Below are 18,051 nucleotides of genomic sequence, written 5' to 3' on the forward strand. Positions count from 1 at the left end.
CACCTCCACCTCCTCCACTTCCTCCTTCTTCTCGTCGTCGTTGTTGTCGTCCTCCTCCCCTTTCTCCTTCTTCTCTGCTTCTTCCTCCTCCTCTTCCTCCTCCTGCTTCTCCTCCTCCTCCTCCTCCTCCTCTTCTTCCTCCTCCTCCTCTTCCTCCACTGCTACCGCCAATACCACCACCACCACCACTACCACAACCACCACCTCCGCTGTCGCCTTCTTTCTCCGCTTCCCCTCCCCCTCCTTTTCTTCCTCCTCCTCCTCCTCCTCCTCTTCCTCGTCCCCCTCCTCCTCCCCTTTCTCTTCTTTCTCTTGCTCCAGCTCCTCCTCCTTCTCCGCTATTCGCTTCCGTGAAAAGAACTTCTTCCGTTGTTTATTCGACGATGCTATCCTTTTGATTTTGTAAAATCCCAGATACACTCTTACCAAAAGCTTCCTTCCGTAAACAACGCGCAACTCCTTATCGCGTTCATCGATCGATGCATCATCCAGTGCAGAAGCGGATAGAATCGATCGCGATCGCGATCGTGATCGTTATATACGCTATCCGGTTCCGATTCCTTCTCTGGTCTTCCTTCTCTCTGTACTTGCGAGTCCGAACCGAGTCGAGTTTCACCGGAAACTGATACCACTTTCTTTCGTAATTCCAAACTTTGTAATTGCAAAGTAAACTCGACAAACAGTTACGAAACGAATAACATATCAAGAAATCTCTATCGACGTTACGGTAAACGACAGAAACCTCGTGCCGAATAGATCCATATTTCAATCCGTTACTCTTGTTTACAGCGATCACTAAAAATACCGTTTACCATAGTTAAACACTAGAAGCACCAAGATATATTGAAAACCACATTGCACTCGAGGCCGATATTCACTAGCCGTGTACGATCGGATTTCTTCCGTATCCTTTTTGGAACGGAACGATCCGGTGAACCCTCGTGACCTCTGGTTCACGCGCGAACTTTAATCTAGACATGTGCGCGCTAGCAACACACCGTTTACCGATGCACCGTGCATCTTTTTAAACGTATCTTGGGCGTCATGTCACCAGTGATAAATTAAAGCCGCCGATTTTCCTTTTCTTTCACTTCTATCTCCTATCCGAGCGATTTCCGTTCTTTTTCTTTTTACGAATAATTTCTTTTTTCCCCCTGCTCGTTCCTCCTTCAAAAGTTCTAATTACTATCGTGGAAAGTAGAGGATCGATTCGCAGGATCTTCCGGTCGTGATCGAAAAGAATCGGTTGCTAAAGAGACGACGAGAACGAACGAACGAATCCAAACAGAAGAGTTCCGTGAAGGAAAAGAACAGTACAGAAGCGAAGTAGCGAACTCGCGTGACAGCGACAGGCAGCTGGCGAAGCGTGTTGTATCGTGTTGTGCCGGTAAAACTCGATGAATCCTAAGAGCTTGCTAGCTTGTCAAGCACTGAGTCAGGAGACGCGCGTTCTCATCGCATATATGTCGACACGGAGGCCTCCTCCTCTTCTTCTTCTTCTCCTTTCTTCTTCGCTCTTTCTACCCTTTACTCTCACTTACCATCTCTTTCTCTCTTGTCCACGTACAGCGCCTTTTCTCTCCTCTGGTATCTTACGTATTCGCATGTAGAGCCCGAACGTACACCCGCTGCCATAGACTGGCATCCACCTCCTCTTTCTCTTTCTCCACCACCACCACCACCACCACCGCCACCGCCACCACCACGACCACCGCCACCACCACCACCACCGCTACCACCAACGCCGCCACCACCACCTCCATCACCATTACTGCCGCTACTGTTGTTGTCGCCATCGCCATCACCACCGACAGCACCATTCCCATCTCACTACCACCACAATCGTTGCTGCCTCTACTACCACCGCCGCTACCGCCGCCGCCGCCGCCGCCGCCAATGCCACCACCACTGCCATCGCTGCCACCACCATTACCACCACTAACAACCTTTTCCCTTTCCATAGCCATATTCTCCTCCTGTAACTCCTCGTCCTCTTTGCTGCCAGTTTCGCCTCCACCGCTGCCCCATTCTCGTAGCCACCTTAATACGTCTCTACCCCAAGCCCTTCGTTCCCCCTTTCGTCACGCACCCCTTCCCCGCCAGACCCTTTAATCAGGGAGGTTCACCTTTCTTCTCTCATCCATCCGTTGCCTCTTTCTCCAGTAATCCAGCAATCTTTCATCCTAATCTCTTTTAACTTGCCTTCGTTCCTTACGCCTTACGCCACGTTTCATTCCTCGCTCTTTGCTTTTCTCATTCCGCTTCTCCTTTCTCGTTCTTTAGTTTTACCGTTTGTTACTTTCCCGTATTGCTTTGAAAATCCACGATCGATGGTAATTCGATGGATCAGCGCTGCCTGCATCGCGTCATCCTAAAACGTATCGTCGCGATTCCTTAGTAACACAGCTTTCGCAAAATAGTACCAGCAACGGTATCCAGATCGTTTCTTCGAGGCAGATTTGGAAAGAAATTGTTCAACGATAAGAACGACAAGAATCACGAGTACGTCGTCTACTCGTCGTGAAAGTTTAAAATGTAAAAGTACACATATATATATATATATATAGCAAAAAAATATTTTCTATTTGCCATAGATTTGTTCGCATAGTTTGAGATCATCGAAAATCGATCGGAAAATTTCACTGAAATTATCGATGCTTTTTACGAATTCGATCCTTGCATTCGGGATATTGAGAATGAAGATAAAATGAAGTTTCAAGGTCCTCTAACAAACATTCGTAAAAATAGGCTTAATCTCGTGTATTTAGCATGAGAAGAAATTTAAAATTCGATCGAACGCCTTACGCATTGCGATACGTGCTAAACTTGCACGATCATGCCGAAAAAGTCGATTGAATTTTTAGATCGACCAACGGATACGATACCAAAGGAGAAGAGATACGAGACAGAAGTGAAAAGGAAGAACGAGATAGACCAACGACTTCTTTTCCCGCATCTAAAATCCAAATCGACTTTCAAAACAATTCAAATCCTTCGTTGTATCAAACATCGTGCGCTGGTATAAAATGCATTACGTGATGCATTACAAAACAGTCAAATCGGCTATTTTTAAACCATGACGTGCACATTTGATACCAGAAAGCAAAATGTGTGTCCCGATCAGCATATTCGGTCGTTGGTTTTTAGACTTGAAAATGCCTTTTTTCCGCTTAATCGTACAACGATGCAAGTATATTTTCGAAGTGGATTTTTATACGTGTTGGTTTATTAAAGAGATAAAATTGTAACAGTTCGTGTATATTAAAATCACTTCAAATACAAGCACAGAGATAGTGTATGTCGGTCGTAATCGTCGCTCGCCCGATGCTACTGTTCAACTTTTTACGCTCGATATTCATACTATATGACATATATATTATATGATTCGCTATAATAACTCGCTATCAGGATCCGCTATAACGATTTTCCTAGAGAGCAGCTTATCCATTTGTATTGACCGGTGATATTATAAAAAGTTCGAATGTGACTCCGATTGACGATACAAATAACAGCGATAATATTTTGTCCAGAGTTCGTTTACCTTTGAACTTAACAAACCAAAACAGCGTTGACACTCCAAGGCACAACAATACGAGCCTCTTCCGATTCGAATTTTCCGTTGATTCGTATGCCGTTATATTTTTATTACGTTATCGTATAAGTGATGCAACTGTCTAGGTCGTAAAAGTATTTGGCCACGTGCCACAGAAGATGTTTATACATATATTAATAATAATCGTGTTTATCGCGAATCCGGCCCCCCCCCCAGGGAACCACAGAATCAACTTGGTTTACGAAGATCTCTACAACCACTCGTTCCTCCGCATCACGATCATACCGCGCTCTGCACGTCGGACTAACTTTGAAAAATTAATTTGCCCGCATCGCACGCGGTTCTTTCCTTCGTCGTCTTTATTTCTCTCAAACTATCTCGTACTTTTACGTACATATATATTTACGTATATATATCGCGTACGTTACGAATAACGTCTTCAACCTTTATTGCCACTCTACGTTTCAACAAACGTGAACATTGCACATTCTCAGCACGAACAAGATCGAGTTGAGATTAGTTGAAATCGTTGATCGTGACGAACGCCGGGAGAAACGTGGAAAAAATAGGATTCAAGTGGCAATGAGATTAGAGAAACGCGTAAACCCATCGTAGAACGTGGTGCACATGTTCCCTGTGACATACCACACACGTTGCTCCTGTCGTCTATCATTCTAAGGACTGATCGAGAGCTGTTACAGTACTATCGCAGCTACACTTGCACCAACAAAACCAATAACAGCAGATGGGACGAAAAAACGATCCTTCTGCTCCTTCACTTTTTTTCTGCCTGGTGTATCGCGCTAACGAGCTACTTTTGGAAATCTTTCCTTTCTTCTGCTCTGTGCCGTAAGCCTCCCTGGTTGCTACCCAACCGACAGCTCCAATCATCTCCACATCTACGTTACATACGTTCCAACATTTTCAACACGAATGCTCGTTCGTTGTAACGACGTTCTCGTACGTGAAACGTCTATATTTAAAACGAAGCTAATACATTGCATTTTATTACCTAATACGTATGCACGTGTATCGCGTTTGTTATATTGTTCTTTTATTGTACGCCAATGCGAATCGTATTCCATTGAAACAAAGAAATAGAAAATTTAATTTAAAAGGAGTTTACAAAATAATCGAGGGATTTAACAAAATTTAATTTAAGAGGAACATTGTGCAAAACGTATATAATATTTGTATAAATTCAACGTCATCGTGACACGCATTGCGGTTTCCTTTCCATTCAACGTTCTCCTATCATCGCGATTAAACAAAAATTAGGATCAGAGGAACATCGTGTAGAACGTATATAATATTTGTATAAATCCAACGTCATCGTGACACGCATTGCGGTTTCCTTTCCATTCAACGTTCTCCTATCATCGCGTTTAGACAAAAATTAGAATTCTATAATGGAATCTTCTACAATGAAAATATATTAGGACGTCGTACATTTTTTCGAGGACGAAACCATAATGTTGTATCGTGTTCCGCTGTGTACATTGCAACTGGTTTATCGCCAGATACGTTTCGTTGCGACGCACTGCTTGTTTTCTACTCTGTCTCGTGAATAAACATGCCGTCTCAATGAACGCTCTCAACAAGTACAAGGTTCTCGCTGTATTACGCTACATTTCGCTATATTTCGCACAGTCTCGGGCTTGGAGAAAAGTCGATACAGCGAAGGTATCGTATCGTGGACATTCTAAGGTTATCGAGTCGATCGATTTCAAAACTTTACACTTACTCGTCGCAGCTAAACCTTGATCTTGCTTGTATATCGAAAAGTTTGGGTGTAGGGAACGCGTTTTATCTTCGCTTCTTTGGCAACGGTTTTACGGCCGTCGAATTTCAACGAATTCGATTTATCAGCAACGATCGCGTCACACCGATTGAAAACCACGCGATTGATATCGCGAAGGAAAGCTCGTAACCTGTCGATTCACCGATATTATTGATCGATGAATTATAGCGCAGGACGGGCCAACTCCTACTGTCCCAACTAATAAGAAAAACTAGAATGGATAGCTAGCGAGATAATTGGCGTTGCTCGATTACCCGAGTTGTCTTGTTCTCCGATCAGTTCGGATAAACGAGATTCTTGATTTTCAAGTATCATACAGTTCGTAAAGTATCATCGAGTATCGTAGAGATGGAAACGCTTGTTGGAATATTAATCGGGGAATACCTTACGAGATGGTTGTAATCCGAGTACTGTAAGTGTAATAGCCGGAGGTGTTGGAATAAATCACCGTGACTACCAAGTAATGCGTGAGCCTGTCCATTCATCACCGTCTGGCTGGCCGACGGTCCTGCTTTCCGGTAAATCGTTCTGCATTTTCGACGAAGAAACGCCTTTATTACGGTGCACGCACTAGCCCCCGCCTCCGCTATCTTCTCTTCCCTTCTACCAACCCCTTTTCCCTGTGGTACTATACTTATACCTGTCTAGACGAATGAATCATACGAGTATTTTGACCCACCGGCGTGTAGGTGGTACACGGAAAATTGGTCAGATTCCTCGTACGGTCTTCCAACGCGTACACATTATATCGTTTTATGCGATGGCTGCTATGAAATTCAAATTAACTCGAACCGATGAGACAAAAGGCACAAGTACTTGTCTGCCCTCCTTATGATCGAAGAACACGGTAAAGAGTATTCCCTACAACATCGAAAAAACCTTTCTGTCGATTGAAAGAGCAGCGAGATTGGCGTATAAACATTCGCAGACTGAAACAGAATTAAATTTCTCATAAATTCATAAAGATCCGCACGTGAAATCTCGATAATCTTAATAACGATGAACGACGAGATATCATTTCGTACGTGAATTATAAAACTTCTCCTAAAATAATCTGTTCGTTGCTTACGAAATCGATCACTTATGTATTTGAAACGTGTTGATGTGAAAATTATAATAGGAAGCTGTTTAGCGATACTCGGGTTACAAAAAAGTAGATTTCAGCAGCGTGTAACGCGATAAGCACATACTTAGAAAACATGGTTTGTTTTAAAACGAAACAGTTGCTACTAATTTTCTTGCGACCCGATTCGTTCCCATGGAGTCAAGAGTAGAAGATTTATGTTTCTTAACGCTCTTGTGTTTCCGATCGTATCGCATCGTTGGAAAATTTCTTAATTTTCTGAAGGAAAACAGGAAAAAAATCTTTATTGTTAAATGGGCTTTCTCCATTTAGTTTTATGTTAAAATGTTCATGAAAATTTTCCACGGCAAGTGTTCGAATACTTACGCGAGCCAAATGTAAACCTTTCTTAAACTTATTACTGGCCGTATCGCGGTATGCGCGTTGGTAACGAGCGATAGACACCGAGAATATCGTTCGCGCGTCTTTTTCGTTGCTGATAAGTCCAACTTGAAGAAATTTGACAATCGTGAAACTGTTTGTGAAACTCTTTGACATTGTGATAAAACAAAGAATTCAGAAAATAATTATTTCTTTAGCGTTAGAACTTGTTGCATTTCATCTAACAGATAGAAAAACTACGTATGTACTTTCTATTTATGCGAATCGTTGTGAGATGCGAATACTTACCAATTTAAGAAACAAGCTATACCGAAGAAATGATTTGACTGACAGTGAGTCGAGAATCCAACGTGAGATTCAGAATTCCTCTGTTAAATTCTCAAAATATCATTTTTGCGTGCTAATCTTCGGTACAAATTCGATGGTTCATAGGAGAGGAAGGAGGAACCAAAGGAAATGAAAACTTGAGAAATCTCTCGTATCGCATCCTTCTTCCCTGCAATTAATAAAATCTTCGTGTCATTATTTAATTTGTCCTTTATTTGATTTACACGTGCGTCGTTAAGAAATATATGATTTCAAATACTATATAATATTAGAATGGCCGACATAATCGTCGATTTTCAGAGACTTCTTGTTTGACGCACGAAATCGTTTGTCGATTCTTCTCGCACTCCTTTATATAATACGTATGTACGCAAAAGACACAACAGACAACTGTCGTCCACTTTACGTTTTTAATCGTCATGGAACGAGGACAAAGGAAATTTGTCGAGCACGAAATATACAACATTTCTCGATAATCGCCTTTCTTAATTACGAACATTCGTTCGATAGTTGAACGAACATCAGAAAATGAAGATTCATGATATATTAGACCATCTTTAAATTATATTTATTTTCCTGATAGTTTTAAATGTTCCCAACTTTGCTTCCATTCCCATGTTTTTCTTTCTCTTTTGTTTCCTTTTTTCTTTTTATTTTAATGTCAATAGACAGTTGATTTCAAAATATTCAATTTTTAAACACCTGTTTGGACGATACCAAGGACTGTACTAGCTAAAGATTCGGAAAACATTCGCTCAACTATCGAATTTCATATGGCAAGAGGTATACGCATAAACAAATATTTGCTCGAACGTTCGTAGCAACATTTTGAATTGCGCTCGTTGGCTCGACGTACTGTTTCTATCCTATGTATAACTATATAGCATGTAGTTTGTTTAGAAAATTAAATTTCTTAAGCTTAACGCTAGAGCTTAACTTCCTGCCTGCAGAAATTACAGCAATGTGCCGTTTATAATCGCCATGGCTCATCGAGATCGGTGAGAATCGCTTCTTCGACACGAACGAAACGGAGAAGAAGAGTCCCAACTGAATAAACTGTTTCCTCGTTTATATCTCCTTTCACTTTTTAAAAATTTCTGCTCGTTGCTTGTAGGAACAATACACTGTGTCAATTGGATGGTAATATGAATGCGTCTTTATATTCTGCAGGTATATACAAGCGTATTAAACGTGTTATGTATGCAGCGTGTAACAACATCATTGATGTTTACTCGAATCGTACGATTCGAACTGATAATACTGATTTCAAGTATAAAAGTGAAAAATCACTTATCACGTAGAAATGCGCGCTTTTGTTTATGAGAAAACGTCGATCAAGTTGGTCGGTCAGTTGGTTCGATGGATTAAATCGTCCCCAGTGATCACGATGAACCACAGTGAATTAATTTCTTAGTGAAAAACATTGGCGCGTCGTGACGCATTTCGAATAGTCGTGTAAGGAAATTTAACGATTCATACAGTGGTCCTAGTGCCTTTCTAATCCAGCTTCAGAGCTGGCTTAATCGATTTTTTTCAAACAAAAGGATCGATATATTGAACGCGCATAAGCCGACCTTCGATCGATGTTTGATTTATTCGAATTACGAAATCTCAAAAGTGACACGATCCTATTGAAATTACGCTCGTTCGACGCTTACTAAAAATGCATTTGAACTGGCGTATGCTCGACTCGTTGTGATTCCGACGTCTTCGAATAAATCAGCAGTGCGAATCAGCACATGGACGTTTAACATTTCATACCGGATAAAATCACGTGGTCGCAACGGAATTCGTTGTGCTCGTCGCTTCTATCTCTTCGACGTTTCTTTTATTCGTGAAAGGTTCGCGCTTCATGCATTTGCAACAGATCGCTAGCAAACCACGAATAACATTTGCTTCTTCTCGTTCGCTTCATTCGCTACTCTCAACTTGCGAGCGAATAAAGATGAAAACGTCGAAGGAAGAGACAGTTGCTGTACAGACAGAAGCGAGAGAGGTTTCAACTTTTACAACGACTCGTTTTCGTGATATACCGGCGATGAAGTTGAACAACACAAGTTCCACATTGACACAGACAATCCAGAGAGACGATGCATTACCACACTTCGCATTTGTGAATCGGATTCATTCGCGATTCTTCGGGACAGTTGAATTCAGATGCGAACTCTGGCAGATTCGAGAGTGACCCTATCACTCTGTATTTTGGTGGACAATGGGAATCTTTCTCGATTTGGAGAGCTATCGCCTCGGACATCACGGAGGAACACCAAACCTGGTAACAATAAATTACTTTTAAATTCATCCCAGCCGCGCTTCTCTCTTTAACTTAATCCCTTAGTACACAATCTTTTTCGTTCGTTTATCGGCCAATATGATTAAACTTGAAAATCACAGATGGAGATTTATCAAGGAATACTTTAAATAGTTAAAAACGAAAATGTGCTGTCAGATCCAAAAATATAGTTGACAATATCGTCGTAGAAGCCATGGATATAGGATAACCGTTAAGATAACGACAATTTACCTGGGCAAAATTCACGAAAAATAATTGTCGATGCGTCAAATTAAGACCAGGTAAAGGTAGTTGATCTTTGTAGCTTCTCGGCGTTGAAAGATACGCGTGATACGCTGCCTTGAGCCCACCGTTGTCCGCGATATTTTCTCCTAGAAGAAAACGATTGCGATATCGTTAAACCGCGAATTTTTATACATTTGTAGGAAATTTAAAAACGTAAGAACGTATAGAATATACACAATAAATACTCATTGTAGTATTTAACGGGTAATACAATTTTTTAACTAGATTCTACTTTTTCAATTGCGTTTGTAAAAATACGAATTTTCACATATATACGTATATCCGTAGTCTAATAATTGTAACTGACCCAAAGTTTGCCGTCCGTTTACGTGTCGACCATGTATCTCAAAATTGCTGTACTGTTCCACGAAACACTCTGTTCTATTTTTGAATCTCTCTATCGTAGCGTTGTTCCACCATTGATGCAAGTTTCCGTGCAAGTCGTATTCTCTTCCTGGTTTGAAATAATCAATAGAGTCGATCGCATCGAATCAAACAAAATCAAAATGAAAGTGCAACGAAACCTCGTTTATACGAACAAATTGCCATGCTCAATTTCAAAGCTATACAAATTTACGCCTAAGCCTTTGCCATTCGAAAATGTTGAGCGCAACCTCGATCGTACGAACGTGTATTCTTTATCTTTTGTTCGGATAAATGGGATTCTGCTTTACTCCCGTAGAAACATTTGAGAATACGTCATACCTTGATCGTCGAATGCGTGCGTCAGTTCGTGTCCCATAACTACTCCTATACCACCAAAATTCAAGCTATTAGGATTCTCCATGTCATAGAATGGACTTTGTAGGATACCAGCGGGAAAAACCATCTGATTTTTCGTAGGCCAGTAATAAGCATTCACCGTCGGAGGTGTCATTATCCAAGTAGTTTTATTCACAGGCCGATCGAGCTTCTCTAGATTTTTCCGCAAATTATACTTATTCACCCGTATATTATTTTGAAAGTATTCGTTTTGTTTAACTACTAAGTCCTTGTAACGTTCGTCGAGTTCTTTTGGATGTAATATAAAATCAGGAAAGCCGACCATATCGGTGATCGCGTTTGCTTTCTCCTCAGCTTTCCTTCTCGTTTCCGCGTCCATCCAATCGAGATTTTTCAGATTCTTGATAAAAGCTTTGCGCACTTGATCGATCATCTTCTCCGCCTGCAATCGATTAGATCGCCATTTAAAGTGGACATTGTACTAACGCGTGCTCCTCGGAGCACGTATATCTATCATCATTGAAAGATACTGAGTGTAAATTAACCATGGGTTTGCTCTTTCCATGGAAAACTTCTCTAACGAACATCGCACCGATCGCAAAACCCATCGAGTTATGCGTATCACTGACGCAATAACGCCATTGCTCCTCGCGGCCTTCCGAACCGATCAAAGCTTTCCTCAGCCCCTTGTAAGCGTCGCGAAACGGTCTCGACAGGCAGGCAGTTAAAGATCTCACGGTTTGCCAAACCAGATAATTATTCAGTATCCTGTTTGGGAGAAAAGAGAAAGAGAAAGAGAAAAAGTAAAAAGAGAAGAAGATCGAAGGGTAAAAGGTAGAGATGGGTCGAAACCTAACTCGTAGATTCACGAAGCTTTTGTCGGTTCTCGAGATCGTCTGTTTTACTAACAACTAAAATCTGTAAATCCCTAAAAGACAAATTTTACTTTTAGAAAATCAAATTATCGCGAAATCGTACTAATCGAAACGAGCCGCAAAGTGTAAACAGAAACTCGACTGACTTCGTTATTAGATAAATAAGAATATTTGTATAAATTACAGTCGGGGTATCGGGAGTTTCAAATGACATAAATAGGATAAAGTTTCGAGTCGAAAGGTTCCGACAAAATGGTAGAAAGTTTCGAGTTTCGAGGGTTATCGAGGTTTCGAAAGGTCCCATCCCTACTAAAAAGTAAAAAGAGAATGACAGGATACGTAATAACCAGATTTCTGGAAAATAGGCTTTCTAGAAAATACTTACACTTTCCCATCGTTCGTTTTGTTGTACTCTAATACCAGCTTGGACAATTTAACGAAATATTCTGGAGCAAAGTTCACTATCTTTGTCTGGCCGGTTACTTTTTTGTTAACGAGTTGCGTCGCATTTTGAAAATAGTCTACCCAGGACATCTAAAATTAATTGAATGGTTGTAAAGATGATAAAGGTACGGTAGGACCTCTTCGTCAAGAGACTTATATCTTCGTGATAACGTTTGCTTTTCTTTACTGTCTCATATAGAGACGTTCGGTTAATCGAGAATCTACTGAATTTATCGCAACTGCGAACATAATAATTTCACGACAAAACTGCGACAGAAGCAGAAAGGAACATGGTAGAAACGCGATCCGAAATACTTACGAAAGACGCGTTATTTTGCAATTCATCCAAAGACATCAAGTTGTAAAGCTTTTCTTTATCTCGGTGATCCTCCGGCGGTGTCATGATCCGCGCTAATTCCGTTTCAAACTTTATCACATCGTTCATCTGTTTTCTGGTCGAATTCTTCTCTCCGCCAAGCAGCACGCCTATCTGCAAACGTGTACGAGTACCTGTACTCGATTCACCGGTTACAAGATTACAAGGTGCCGAAAAAGAATGGAATCGAGGTAAACGAAACGTAAATCAATGCCATTATACCTTCGTCATGTATTCCAAATACGCAGCCAACACTTTACTGTGTTCGGTGACGTTCAGGTAATCGTCGGCGGTTGGCAGCGTTAAACCTCCTTGATCGATCTTGAAAGTGTAAATCGTTTCGTACAATAATTGCATTGTACATATACATATGTATATGTCATTATACACTATATTATCGTGTTATTGTAACATACTTTATAATATATTACATGCTAATATATTATGCTTTATAATAATACTTTTATTATATTATATATACTTTATACTTTATATTATATTATATATACTTTATAGTATATTAATATATACTTTATACTAATATTATATATTACATACTAATATATTATACCGTTATGTAATTATATGGAGTTGTTTGGAAAATTTATAGCGTTTTTGCGTGATAAATTCTGCATATTGCATATATATTTTGGCGAGATTTCAATAGAATTATTTCCAATTGGATTTTTGAAAGATCCATCCTGGTATCTTACTTGTATAATGTGCCTGCTACTATTTCGATCGTCTTCGTTTACCGCCCACGTAAATAAACCATCCATATTGTAAACATTTTGCAGAATATGCATACTGTTTTGCAACGACCACTCGCTTAGATTGAATTTCCCAGAAATGTTCCAGCCACCGATGGAATCCAACAAGTCCAGCATTGGTTTCGCACCAAGCGATTCAATCGTGTCGTTTGCGTCCATACACGAGAGGAAATAATATTTTGCTTTCTTCTCGGCCTTTGATTTCATTTCGGCGAATGGTTTCTCTACGTTAAAAGAGAAAAAAAAAAATGAAGGGTAGAAGAGGCAGAGCGAGTCAGAGTGCTAGTTCCAACCGATTTCTATCTTATGATCAAGGCGCTTTCTGTGAAAAAGTAACGTGAAATTTGACCTCGACGTCTCGAAACATCCTGCACATTTGTACGTTTGACACAATCTAGAGACCCTTTTTCCAAAAAGCTCCTTGATTACCAGAAACCTACGAAGGGTTCACTTTTTTTTTTACCAAGAACGTTTTTTACAACCAGCTGATTGTCTTGCTCGAACTTATCGAACGTTCCCCACATGCTGTTTCCATCTGGTATGGGATTCTTCTTGATCCAACCACCGCACGCGTATTCGTAAAAATCGTTACATGGATCGACCGAATGGTCTATGCTATTTATAATGGAAGCAGCCACCGTGACACAGTGCTCGGTTAAACAGTGTGTATCATCTAAAACAAAATCAACCACTTTTCGAAAAATAATAATTCGTCAACCGGTAATACCTATTAACGGATTAACGATATACAAGTTACAGATCGTGCGCTTTCCTTTGCTGATTTCACGGTATTTACAATTTACACAAAGATGTAACACGATAAGGGCAGCAATAACTAGAGATTCGTTCTTGTCGAAGTTGTCACCACTTCTAAGAAAGCTCTACATCCGGTCTTTTTAGTTTTCTCAAGCATCGAAGCCATTGACAACGTATAGACAAAAGACTGGGACGAAGACAGATCATAAACGGTAGACAGGCGACGATCGAGCAACACAACAAACATCGCGAAAAGACTAAAACGAAACACTCAATAGACCTCATAAAAGATATAACTTAGAAAATACGAAGTTGGCACCCCGCTGGGGGTAGCCACCCACGTGCTATATTTATTTTTATTTTATTTTTTTATTACCAATGAGATGTAACACTTTACCAAATGTCCTTCAGAACAAATTGTAAAAACCAAAATAAAGTATAAAAAAAAAAAGGGCGACGATGGCTTCAGGGCTTCCAGTCGTAGGGTAACACTGCTAGCGTACGGATCTGGACCAGCTCAAATTATATTCCTACTTGTGTATTAAAATATATTTTCTACCTTACAATTTATCCACGCGTTCCTTTGTTCACACATCAAATAACCTCAACAGTTTTCGTTAAAACCGTACAAGAATATCATCGTTACGAAAGATCGCTATGATAGGTGACCTAAGACTTTTATACAATACCGATATCGACTCGTGTAGTGATGTTACGCTACAGTATGTTATCCTGCGACCTAAGGTTTGAGAATCGTCGTTGCACAGCTTACCTTCCTCGTGCGAAGTGACACGAAGTATTTGCGCTTCTTCCCAGCCGTTTTTGCTGCTGATGATTATCGACAGCATCACGACCATGAACAAAAGGCCCACGCAAATGATAAAAAGACATCTTTCGAGCAAGCTCCTAGCTCTCCACAACGAGATTCCCTGAATACGAAAAATACATACGAATAGATATACAGACACAGCTACAGCGTGGCTCCAAAATGGTGCAAGTAAAATCGAGAAGCTCTGAAACGCGATTTTCTCAAAAACAAACATTACTATTTCGCTGTCTTTTATCTTCGTCCTGTTCCGTGCAACGGAATCTCTCTAACTTCGCTTGTACCACTTTAGACCCACGGTGTATCGTATGTAACAACGTGTAAATTATTCTCAAGCTCCTGCACTATTATTCGCAAACTTATCACTATCGCTCGTAACTCGCGTTACGCGTCATAATCGTGAATATCTATCGATGCCTGACTTGAAATCTTCCAGCTACATGTGTACGAGCACTTTATTTTCTCGATTAAATTGCTTCACTTTCGTGTAGAAACCAACCGAATTGTATCTGATGTGCGTGGCCGACGTGCTGATGCCTTCACTATTCAAAGCTACGGAACCAATGCTACTGCTGTCCTCGTCCTCGAACTCGGCCTGCTTGTACATCATCATCTAAGACAAGACCCATAAATAAGTTGAAACATCATCATCTAGAGACATAAATACATTTTATAGTTGTTAAATTTTCTTCTTATTCGTCATAGATAGGGACGTCAGTGTGCAAGGGCAAACGATACTTTTTTCTATAAGCGCTGACACGGAACGACTTTACCGAAGATAAAACAACGTTAAACCGGTCTCGTTATTACACAATAGCTGTCGAATACCAGATAATGTAATTAATTACTCGCAAAGCTTTTTCAAAAAGTCTCGCAGTAAATACAATCGAATCGAAACGAATGGGAAACATCGCGTTACAAATTAAAAACCTGAATTGATCGAGAAAGTACATATAAGTACTTGAAACGACACAGAAAAGGCGGCAATGTGAAAATTCAGTGGTGAAATTGCCCGTAGCGATACATTTTTAGACTAAAACTAAAAATACATAACGCCGAGCGAGCCTTAAATCGAAACAAATACCTGGCTTTCGCGTTGGAAATTAGACGAAAAATACGATTGTTCGTTAGAAATCGTGTACAGAATAAACATACTGAAACCATAGACTTTAATTTTATCTACGAATGGAATTGAATAGAATCAGTAACGACATGTATTCGATCCCCCGCGATATTCTCCAATTTAACCGCAATTTGTATGATATTCGCAATTACTCTACATTACCCACGCCGATATTCCAACAACGAGGAAAGCTTTCAATGTCACCGTTTCGAAAACGAAAGTAAAAACAATATACGCGCATCGGTGTACAAAATCTAGAGCGTGATATAAATTTTATTAAATTGAATTTTCATCGTGCGTAAAAACCGTCGTACAATTGTTCACAGGGTCTGTATTTATTTTCCAATCTTACTAATTTTATTTTATAACAAAAAATGTTATTGAAATTTTGCAATGTTTCTCATAACACGCATAATATACCCGTAAAAGGTTTCTACGAGTATTCGAATATTTTTGTGTACATACTATGAGCTTTCTACTTGCTTTGTTTACGACAACGAAATTCAAATCGAGATCAAGCGGAGCATCGAATGAAATTACAACGCGAACGGTCGTCTTTCGTATAATTAATAGAAAAATGCATGGCAAATTTGCACTAAACGTGTAAACATGCATAAAACATCGCAAACATTCGTTACGCTATTTACAAGACTCGAAACAAATTTCGAATTAAGTTTCATTTCTTCGAACGTGTTCGTAAAAGTGTGAATTTGCATAAATATCCGCAGTCTAATAATATTGGCTTAACAGGTTCCGACTGACCGAAAATCTGGTTTTCCTTAAACGAAAGCAAGATGAAACAATGGTTGACGAAAAAGAGAAGCGACGATGAGAGACACTTTGTGAGAGAAACACGACGAACGTTCGTGTTAAAACTGCAAGCTGGTTGCACGCGGCAACTGCACGCGTGCAAACATGAGGATCTGAAGAAGCGCGCGCACGCGTCTACAATCGAGTTGCTTGTTTCGTCTCTGACCTCCTAGCAGGAAATAGACACTTGTAGCCTCGTTAATACGATTAGAATGCTTTTCGTCTCGCATTGTGTTCCGCTATGTTCACGACACTCGCGTTTGAAGAAAAAGAGCGCTAGCCAGTCGTTTCCCTTTTAAAACAATTGTATGGCGAACAGCATGGTCTGCAACCACCGTTCCACGTAATCACTTTCCAGCTTAAACATCGATACAAAAGTCTGACAATTGCAGGACTAGTAAAAACCTCTCTCTAATTTCTCATCGATTTCAATCTTTTCAAACAAAGTATTAAAGTGAACGTACAGATTGCTTTTTACGATATCGATTCCACCACATTCTGGGTATTATTATTTAAAAGGATTGACAAATTCAACAAGAATCGTATTTGTTACGAGCGTGTTGCACGCGCGATTACTCGCTAGCTGTGCAACGCGATAATTTTGATATTACCTTTTATACTGCGTATTTCTGCGTGTCGTACGATACTAATAGAACGTATCAGTGACATTGTATTATCAAACGATAAGGAGAGAAACATTATTCACACTCGCACGCGTACCATATACGTACAGATAACATCAGTGATCGATTATGTTTACTGTACACACGATCGTCTTGCGTGAAATTCAGGGCTAAAATATGCGATTCATGATCCAAACCGATCCGCAGGTTCTATCTTCGCGTCTTCGACCGCAGCTACGGTATATAAGTACAAGGTTAACATTCGGAAGGACGAAAAAAAGGTAAAACGTAAGGAGGAGACCGGTGGACCGTGTTTCCAGCATCGATGGAATCGATTCGATCGAAGTTCATCCGTGTCGTCCAACTCGGACCAACTTTCTCCCCATCTGGTATTTTTAACGCGTACAATCACTCACCTTCACCGACATCTTGCCCGGCACGATCGCGTAATCACCAATTCGCGCACTATCACTTACAAATTTATCGATTCACTCTGCCGAGGACGAATCCTAGCTTCGACGACGAGAGGGTTTCTCACAGGCAGGGAGAAGAGGGAAAGACAGTGCGACGGAGCGGAATAGAGGTGGAGAAACTCAGTAGGAGAAGACAAATGGATAGAAAATTAAGTAGAGGAGAGATATTACTCGAAACTATACCCTCGAAACTATAGTCGTCGAGATTATGACATTTTCCAGCGTTTTCCTCGGCCCAGCCGCTATATCGGCGTTCCTAACTTTCCGTGGCTCTCTCTTATGGGGATGCTTCCACGCACCACAACCCCTCTACCTATCTTCTCTCAATATTGATTTCCTCCGAGCCTCAGTGCACCTGCCATCTTTTACCGTCGCGTCGCCTCGTGCCGGTAACTACGCCGTTTACCATCCTAATCTAACTATAGCAATCCTTTTCCAATTCCTCCCTATCTATGCGAATTTGATAAAAAAAACGTGTCGTTGTACTTTTCCAATCAATCACATATCGCGCGATCATGCCAGTTCCTA

General features: G+C 40.5%; 2 protein-coding genes across 8 annotated transcripts; both read right to left on the minus strand.

Moving 5' to 3' along the window:
- Window positions 1-773: 773 nt before the first annotated feature.
- LOC132913595 (homeobox protein SIX3-like) lies at window positions 774-1,967 on the minus strand. The gene is made up of 2 exons (XM_060972027.1): window positions 1,713-1,967; window positions 774-824 (listed from the first exon to the last, which is right to left on the minus strand). The coding sequence occupies exons 1-2, from the start codon at window positions 1,965-1,967 to the stop codon at window positions 774-776; spliced, it is 306 nt and encodes a 101-aa protein (XP_060828010.1).
- Window positions 1,968-7,338: 5,371 nt separating this feature from the next.
- On the minus strand, window positions 7,339-17,847 carry LOC132913278 (endothelin-converting enzyme homolog). 7 transcript variants are annotated; one of them, XM_060971490.1, is made up of 13 exons: window positions 17,707-17,847; window positions 14,994-15,107; window positions 14,441-14,597; window positions 13,376-13,603; window positions 12,856-13,136; window positions 12,365-12,463; window positions 12,086-12,256; window positions 11,708-11,856; window positions 10,993-11,215; window positions 10,430-10,889; window positions 10,032-10,178; window positions 9,671-9,810; window positions 7,339-9,418 (listed from the first exon to the last, which is right to left on the minus strand). In XM_060971490.1, exons 2-13 carry the CDS (start codon window positions 15,105-15,107, stop codon window positions 9,242-9,244), a joined length of 2,346 nt encoding a protein of 781 aa, XP_060827473.1. In that variant the 5' UTR covers window positions 17,707-17,847; the 3' UTR covers window positions 7,339-9,241. The 7 variants fall into 7 exon arrangements, with proteins under 7 accessions (XP_060827473.1, XP_060827471.1, XP_060827476.1 ...); XM_060971488.1 differs by having other exon boundaries at window positions 17,467-17,835; XM_060971493.1 differs by having other exon boundaries at window positions 13,376-13,585; window positions 17,467-17,834.
- Between the last annotated feature and the right edge of the window lie 204 nt (window positions 17,848-18,051).

This window comes from Bombus pascuorum, chromosome 13 (genome assembly GCF_905332965.1).
Source record: "Bombus pascuorum chromosome 13, iyBomPasc1.1, whole genome shotgun sequence".
Lineage (NCBI taxonomy): Eukaryota > Metazoa > Arthropoda > Insecta > Hymenoptera > Apidae > Bombus > Bombus pascuorum.